Source organism: Oryzias melastigma, linkage group LG5 (assembly GCF_002922805.2).
Source record: "Oryzias melastigma strain HK-1 linkage group LG5, ASM292280v2, whole genome shotgun sequence".
Lineage (NCBI taxonomy): Eukaryota > Metazoa > Chordata > Actinopteri > Beloniformes > Adrianichthyidae > Oryzias > Oryzias melastigma.
Genome location: NC_050516.1, coordinates 28464335 through 28473081, shown reverse-complemented (window position 1 = coordinate 28473081; position 8747 = coordinate 28464335). Strand labels below are relative to the sequence as shown.

General features: G+C 36.7%; 1 protein-coding gene across 2 annotated transcripts; it reads right to left on the bottom strand.

Moving 5' to 3' along the window:
- Positions 1-130: 130 nt before the first annotated feature.
- Positions 131-4634, bottom strand: LOC112145380. Of its 2 annotated transcripts, none has more exons than XM_024270558.2 (4): positions 3415-4634; positions 819-1442; positions 636-735; positions 131-401 (listed from the first exon to the last, which is right to left on the bottom strand). In XM_024270558.2, exons 1-4 carry the CDS (start codon positions 3545-3547, stop codon positions 398-400), a joined length of 861 nt encoding a protein of 286 aa, XP_024126326.1. In that variant the 5' UTR covers positions 3548-4634; the 3' UTR covers positions 131-397. The 2 variants fall into 2 exon arrangements, with proteins under 2 accessions (XP_024126326.1, XP_036067912.1); XM_036212019.1 differs by having other exon boundaries at positions 819-1439.
- Positions 4635-8747: the final 4113 nt, after the last annotated feature.

Here is an 8747-nt window from a genome sequence, read left to right as displayed (position 1 = left end):
GAAGAAGACGTAAGGCGATACGCCCACATGCTCAAACGCAACATGTGGGGCGCTTGTGTGCCTTAAGATGTACATGCTGTCCCCACATTTAGAAATTTATGCCTTAAATAAGAAGAAAAGTGACAAAAAATCTCCAAGGATCTTTATTTAAAACATACATATAAAGCCTTTTGTTCATTAATATAGTTCATGCATCAATACAAGGTTAAATATTTGCAGAAAAATGGGGCTCAAGCTTTAAAGAATGACTCATTTTTGGACATCAGATTCTTCAAGTGGATGACAAACCCCACCCCTTCACGTTTCCACTGCTGTCAATCTATGGAAAATCCCACATATGTGCTGCTGCACACTTCCCAGAAGTGGGAAGAAAAATCCAATCCAGTAAAGCTGGTTTTCACCTGCAAGAGTGAGAGCAAATCAACAGATGCAATCAATATTTCTAGAGTCAGTTCACCAAATTTGAATTAATTATTCTTTTACATTTGTTCTCTTTTATAAGAAAAATGCCAAAAAACAGGATTTTAATAAAAAATTCAACATAAATGGTGTCAAAAGACAATTTATTAAATATTTTCTTGATGATTGATGCTCTTTTTAGGTTTTTTTAGAATGTTTTTGAATGATTGACTCACCGGAGTTTCTTTGATATTTTTATCCCAACAAATCCGATGAGGATGAAGGACATCAGGGTGATGAGAGCTGCCCCTATGATGGCTCCTCTGTTCACCTGGGCTGAGAAATCAAAGACAACGTTGAGAGTTTTTAAATCTTACAACCGTACTGGTAGCTGCAGGTTGAAAAGGATGGATTCTTACGCCGGGATTCTCCGCGTACGGATGAAACTGCAGCTTTAAAATCCCGTCTGTGCTGCTGATTGCTGCGTTTTGCTGCCACATAAATATCATCAGATGCTGCTGCAGTGGATGGGATTTCCTTTCCAGGGTCATCATCCTCCATGGCAGCTTCTGTAGGAAGTGTTTCTTTTTCTGCAGCAGATTCGTTCTCAGAATCAACAGGAACAAAGCTAGTTCCCGTTGGGATTAGTAGAGAGTCTTCCGATGGAGAATCTTCTCTGAGATCCTCCTCTGGTTTTCCCTCATTGATTTCCAAATACACATCTGGGAATCGGTCCTCTCCTTCCTCTAAATCCAAGTCTGAAGCTTCCTGTGTTGAAGCTGAAGCAGGGGTGACCCGGTTTGGTTCTGGCGGAGCAGCTTCTCCTGGAGCAGCACCCCCATTTTCCTCAAATATCTCTTTGGAAGAAGCAACGACAGGTTCCTCTGGAAACTGGCACAAAGTGGTCAGAGATTTGTCTGGACGCGGAGTCGCATTCTCAGCTGGAATGTGTTTCTCCTCGTCAGGATCTGTATTTTCCAGTGATATGTGTTCATCTGGGAAGGATTCCTGAACAAACGGGAAGGACTGAGGACCCTCAGCTGCTGCAACACACATTTAAAGACATTTAAAACACATTTAAAGAATATCATGCTCTATAACATCATAGAGCTTGTTGTCTGTCTTAAAGTTAAATATCTTATGTTATTAATGAGATCTACAGACAATGTTCTCTTCTACATGCTCAACCAAGCACTCTTACAGGCTTAATTCAAAAGACTCTCCAGACTCTTCTAAGACATTTTCTTTATGGTTTTTTATGGTCTTTATGCCTCAGAGAATAAAATGATTTTATCCCTCACAGATATAAAGCAGAGCATTCTTAAATATCAGTCTGGAGGTTCTGGTATTCATGCATTTTAGGCCCTTCAGTTTTTATGTCTGTAATTTGTGTTTTAACGTGGATTTTTATATTTTATATTTATTGTAATCTATCTTTGTATTTATGAATTACTGTTTGTTTTTTTGTCTTACTTTTTGAACTATAACTGTGTTAAAATAATTCAGTTCTGTACTATTTCATTTTAATTGTATTTTTACTATTGTATTTTAGTTGAATTTGTTCTATTTTATTTGATTTTTTTATTGTATTTGAGCTTATTCCATTTTATTTTAGTTTATTTGATTCTACTTTGTTTTATTGTATTATTGTATTGTAGTTTATTCTATTTTATTTTAATATTGAATTTCAGGTTATCCTAGTTTATTTTCTTTTCTTATATATTTATTCTATTCTCTTTCATTTTATTCTATTTTTCTTTCAGTATTGTTTTTTGTTGTTTTTTCTATTTTATTCTATTTTATTTAAATTGAGCTTATTCTATTTTAATTTATTATAATATTTCAGTTTATTCCATTTTATTTTATTTTTATTGTATCAAAGAATTTTAGGTTATTTTATTTTATTCTATTCTATTGTAATTTAGTTTATTATATATTTTATTTTATTATTCTATTCTATTTTTTATTTTTCAATCTATTATATTCCATTTTATTTAGCTTGCTTTATTCTATTTTATTGTATTTTTATTGTATCAAAGAATTTTAGGTTATTCTATTTTATTCTATTCTATTGTAATTTAGTTTATTATATATTTTATTTTATTATTCTATTCTATTTTTTATTTTTCAATCTATTATATTCCATTTTATTTAGCTTGCTTTATTCTATTTTATTTTACTTTAGTGCATTCTAATTAATTTTATTTCAATTCATTCTATTTAATGTTTTCCTTTTATTGTATTTTCTATTCTATTTTGTTTTGTTTTATTCTATTTTATTTGATTTTGTTCTTTTCTATTCTATCCTTCTCTATTCTATTCAAACGAGCCAGTAAAATCACAGGTTTGCAGAAGGTCACTCTGACCCCTGCTGGCTCCGCCCATCTTCTGTCTCCAAATTTCCCATCAGTAGAGAAGATAATCCCACTGACAGGAAACAAAGAATCATTTCTCCTGTTTCTCCTGTTTCCGCCTCATCCACACGCTGCACTTTAATGGTTTTTCTTCCATATTTTTATACATTTGTGTTTTATCTTGAGTTTGTCTCTTGTCATCACGCTGCCGTCTTGTGAAGTTTTGACCTCAGCCAGAGATGGAACAAGAACATTCGTATCCATTCTTTTCAGCGTCTGTGCAGAAACAAACTCTTTTCTCTGAAAATCTCCTTGTAAAACGGTGCAGCCTCACGATCCAGCTGAGAAGGTTTAAACTCGACGAGGCGGACGCAGAGTTCAGCAGAGGAACACGCTGTGCTCCTAAATCACTTTGTCACATCTGAACACTCTGACACTGAAGTTTGGCTTTTCGCTTCCAGCGTGACCGAGGTCACCTCGAAAGCTCAATTTTATCTTCCTGGTTCCAATTCAGTTCACAAGCTTCTGAAATCAATTAGAGCAGCTCATCTTTCACTCCTAAAAATACATTAAAAAAATGAAATATTCCATTTATTCTACAAATAAACCATTCCTCAATGTCTGAACATTTGAAACTATTTTTGTGTTCATCAGTGCTTACGCATCGGTACAGGGGCGGACAGCCGACTGTTCAGCAGCAGCAGCAGCAAAGCTCCAAACATCCCGTCCAGTTCTTCTGGAACGTTCTCCGCTGGACTTCTGAAAGCTTCAGCGTTCTCTGGGAACACGCTCATGGGTCTGGATGGATCTGTGAACACAAACCTCCTGAAACGCGACACCTGCTCTGGATGGCAGGAACACGCATCCTTTTACAGCTTAGAGGATCCTAAAGGAGAAAGTATTCAATCAGTTTAAGAGGAAAAATACTGAACAGAATTTTTAAAATCAGTAACGATATCTTCTGTCCTGTCTCCATGGATCTTCTTACTTTATGAGCAAAAATGTCGCCACCGAAACATACTCAAAAACAATTGATCATTTACAACCTGAGGACACATCAGCAATACAAAACAACACAACAGTGCAATAAGTTACATACAGATAAAAACATGACTTCTTCTCTGGTCAATAATTTAAATATTCACAATAAAAAGTCTACAGGAGGCAGCAAGTTAATGATTACAATAAAATACAGAAAGAAACCCATTAAAAAAAATGGAAAAATCTGAAAATCTGAAATGAATCAGCCCGAAATCTATTAAAAATAAAAAATAAAAAGTCTAAATCCATTGATGAACACACGTCTGGGAAATCCAAAGAAAGTTGTGAAATTATTATGGGATGGCGGAGGGCCTACAGCTTGCCATTTTGTGGAAAAATGTGAAATTTGCTGATTTTCCCACAATAAAAAATAATTAAAAAAAACTTCTGTTTGAGCACATGCTGCTAGCTACAACCGAAATTTAATTGACCTTTGACCTCAAGGGGAAAATAAAAAATCAACCACCCGTATAAAAGGCAACACGCCTCCAAACACCTCGAGATTTATCGTGAATCCACTTGGAGAAAACGTGTTGAAATCAGAAGTTGTAGATTTTGAACAGCGTTGGTAAGGCGAGTTCGGAAAAGTGGCGTTCCCCTGCTGCTCACGCGTGTGTCTTTAATAAATTATTGTTATAATTTAATGCATAAATCTTTTGGCTCAAGCTGAACAAAACAATATGAAAAACGTGTGGCTGTAGCTGACAAAAAAAAACAAAAAAAAACATCCGTTGTCAAGGAAATCAAAAAATTATTTTTGGTAATTCTTCCAAAAAATGGTGTCAATCTGTTCACCAACCCTAGGCGACCATAATATAAAGTGGTTGCTATGGTAACAAACCCAACAGAAAAGCTGCATTTAAAAAAAAGTGTTTTTCTATTACATGGATCTCTGATCAGGATGGCAGGGTCGGGGGTGGGGGGCGTGGCAACCACCCAGCCAATGAGAGCAAGGACGGGAAGCGCTATTGAGTCATATAATCTAATTTTATTGTTTCTTTCTTTATGAAAAAACACTTGAAATAACCAGAGATGTTACCTAAACAAAGGTGAAATGTGTATTTATTTTTTTGTCTAAAAAATATACTTCAAAAAAGATCTATTTGTGAATTGAATAAATCATTAATTTTCCACGTAAAGAATGACTTCATATTAATCACATCACAATCGCATTAGTGACAATATTTTTGGAACATCTTAAACTGTTCTGTAACTGTTAAAAACACGGTTCTCAGTTGTCGACACTTTCGGTTGAACTGTTTATAGTTGGTCTCTGACTGCAGCTGAGGAATTTCCAGCTTATTTCAAGGTGTGAAAGATATGAACAATCTTTAACCAACCACTGGAATGTTTGATGAATGAGCGGGGCAAGAAAGGATTCGTCAGTCATCGATTGTGCAAGCTGTCGCACTAAAAGGATGAGACGTCTGTAATGTTCAGAAACACGTCAAGCAGGACAGAATGTAGAAAAGAGAATCCTGGAGATCACATTTAAAGAGTTTATCGTCCCAGTCTCATTCAGGTCTACAATCTTGTCCCTGGTGTCCTTCGACAGCTCTTTGGTCATTTTATAGAAGTAAGAAGTAGAGGATAGAAGAAGAACTAACTGGTTTGAGAGGGAGACCATTCTTATAGTTGAAGTACTATGATGAACATTAGACCAAGTCCATGTCGAACTCATCCTCTTAAGTAGAACGACTTGTAGAATCAGTGACTGACGGGTCCGGTTTATCCTCACGTATCCAGCTACGTTACTTTGAAGGCTGTTCTATTTTTAATACTATCACAAATAGTGAAACCCTACAGATAAATACAAATATGAAATTATTCATTTTACTAATCAAAGGTCCAATTCTTTTGGTATGAAGTATGAGTGAAGTGGCGCAGTGGTGGAGTGGTTAGCGCTCTTGCCTCACGGCAAAAGGCCCCGGTTCAAAAACATGCTTCAAAGTTACTTAATTGGTTAATTAATTGGTTCCTCTAAATTGCCCGTGAGTGTGAATGTGTGTGATTGAGGCCTGGCGACCCGTCCAGGGTGAGCCCCGCCTTCACCCATCAGCAGCCGGATTGGGCTCCAGCACCCCTGTGACCCCGAAAGGGACAAAGCGGACAAGAATATGAATGAATGAATGAAATATCTGTGGCAAATTTAGTTGCTTTTTAGCAACTTAATGCATTTATGGATCTAGAAACGGTCAAGACGATCTGCTACAGTTCAAACTGAGCATCAGAATGGAGAAGAAATGTGACTTTGACGTGGTTGTTGGTCTGAGTATTTCAGGAACTCCTGATCTACAACCATCTCTAGGGTTTACAGAGAACGGTCAGAAAAAGAGAAAATATCTGGAGAACGAAAGCAAAATCGGAGTCCAGACAGGAACTATGAACGTGTTTAGCCTAATTAAGTGTTTGGCGAATAACAAATACTTTGTGTTTAATGACTGAAAGTGTTAAAAAAATGTCCCTGGAAAAACGAAAGCAGAAACATCACATTATTCCACAGTGAAGTTACCATATTTTATTTCTTTAAGTGCCATTCATGCATATTGGGGAAGGGGGTGGGGCTGGGCGGTGTATCGACAGGTCTAATAACACGAGTTATTTTACATCACTAAACAATTACAAAGAGTAGCTGTTTCACCTCATTGGACAATGAAAGTAATAAACCGTGCAATAAACAAACTGAAAAAAGGGGAAAAAGTACAAGAAATGACAGACAAAAAAAAGAAAGAAAAACAAACCAAATACATATTATCAACACTGAAACACTGAATGTAGAACCGTAGTACAGTTTAAAGGTAGTGTCACACAAAAAGCCAACGCGTTTCATCACATATATACACTATAGATATATACAAACTGTCACCCTCTGATTGGACAATAACAAAATACTCTGTTCCTCTCTCCTTCCTGTTCATGAAGGAGACCAACCCTCCGCCGGGACACCCCGTCCTCCCTCCCCCAGAATAAAAAAACGAGAAGCGGGGATGATTGAAGACTTATGTACAAGCACAACAGAACACCAGCACTAAATGAAAAAGGCCCGATCAGCTGTAGATGTTGGCAGTTCGCTCCCATATATTGTAACAAGGGTTGATAATCTTCTTTTACCCCCCCAAAAAAACAACAACAATAATAATAATAATCTCTCTGGCAAGTGCATGTCCAGCTGTAATTAAAACATATGTTTGGAAAACAAAAGTCAAACTGATCCAGTCATTGTCCGCCTCCTCTCGTCTGTGGGTGGCGTGCTCAGCGCCCGTCGTATAGCAGCTCGCGTGTTCCGCCTTCACCTGGAAGAGCCGACACACAAACCAGGATTCTCTCCAGTTCAGCTCAACGCGCTTGTGGTTTTTCTGGTTTCAGCTGCAGTCCTTGGGCCCCCCCACCCCAAAAGAGACGGTTATCTGAGCACAGAAAGGAAAAAATCCTGGCAAAAAACTTGAATCGACGTTGACATCAGTTGGTTGAGGCTGACAAAAGTGTGGCAAGAAAGTAGCAAACATAAAATCAAATGACTGGAAGAAAAAAAAAAAAACATTTAAATGGAGAACTTGAATCTTATAGAGGTTCTGTTATGGAGAACGAGGGCAGAAGTGTGGTTCTATTGAAACAAGAGACAAAAGTGCATCTTCAAATGAAAAAACAAAACTTCACAATTAAAAAAAAAAGATAAATCTATGATTGTCATCCCAATGTGAAGTCCCCGTTAATGAAACCGTTTCACAGGAGCTGTTTGAAATAGAGTTTACTTCATTTCCTACAAGATCATCACCTCATGTCATTCATCTTAGCACAAAGACTGGAAACTCTGATGAAACAGAGGAATATTTGCAGAATAAACACATTGTGTTTAAAGTTCCTGCTAAAAACTGTACTATTAAACAATGAAAATGTCATTTAACCCAACAGCACTTCAATCTGTTGCATTTTTCTGAGTGTCACGGGTCCCTGAGTGAAGTCTCAGGAATGAGTGGACCAAAGCCCAAGTCTCCAGCATCTTTTTTTGTTGTTTTTTTTAATTTTTTGTTCTCAAATTCCAAATTTTGCAGAAATTTTCGAGCATGTTTTTGGATCCTTTTATGTTTTTGTTTTCCATTTTGTTACATAAACCACAGTTGAAAATAAAATAAACTCTAAATTTACTCATTTATCATGTGTTGTCATATTCTTTTTATGAGAAATACTTTTTATTAGGTATATTATAAAAATTACCCAACAGTATTTTTTAATAATGAAAGTGTTCAAGGGTTAAAGGTTTTCTGGTCAAAGGTTCAAAGGAAATGAGCTATCATTACTTAAAAAAAAACACTTTCTTCTATTGAGGTGAAGATAAAAGAAAAAATCTGTGAATTCAAGACGAACTCTTTGATTTTAAGGATGACGAGTCATCATCAACATCTGAACTTCTCCAGCCAAATAAGTTGATGCTTCAACGTAAACCCACAGCTGCATTAAAGACCCACTCCAATGAAAATGGAGGACATATATACAATAATTTATGATTAAACTTTGAGGATGTTTTCAAATCACGATGGATCAGGAGATCCTGCAGCTCTATTGTTGTGACTGAGCGACTGAATTGAGAGCAAAAGTCCGATTCTACGACCCAATCCCAATTCTTCCCTTCTCCCGTTCCCTACCCTCCGTTTGAAGGGACATTATTAGTGCAAGTGTGTCCGGATTTTTTTTTTCTTTTTTTAAATCCGATTCTGAAACGAAAGTGACGTCCGAAATATGAGACACTAGTTTTTCCGTTTGGAGGGCCAAATGAAGGGGAAGGGAAGAATTGGGCCTAAATCATCCATGAACGTCTTCGTTTTCCTCGTCTGACCTGCTATCTGACTCTAAACTGGATACCTCCAATATTGCTCAGCACTTATTACTTTTTCTGGTACAGTAATGTTATCTTTGGCTTGTGAGGTACTATAGCGTGTAAACGAAGGGTTGATG

What these genes read in the sequence shown, in the direction of transcription:
- LOC112145380 (XM_024270558.2), bottom strand. Translation starts at nt 3,547, where the DNA reads ATGAGCGTGTTCCCAGAGAACGCTGAAGCTTTCAGAAGTCCAGCGGAG. An exon ending in GTCCGCCCCTGTACCGATGC is followed by an intron (nt 1,443 to 3,414) that starts GTAAGCACTGAT and finishes TGTGTGTTGCAG; the next exon opens with CAGCTGAGGGTCCTCAGTCC. An exon ending in CGTACGCGGAGAATCCCGGC is followed by an intron (nt 736 to 818) that starts GTAAGAATCCAT and finishes TTGATTTCTCAG; the next exon opens with CCCAGGTGAACAGAGGAGCC.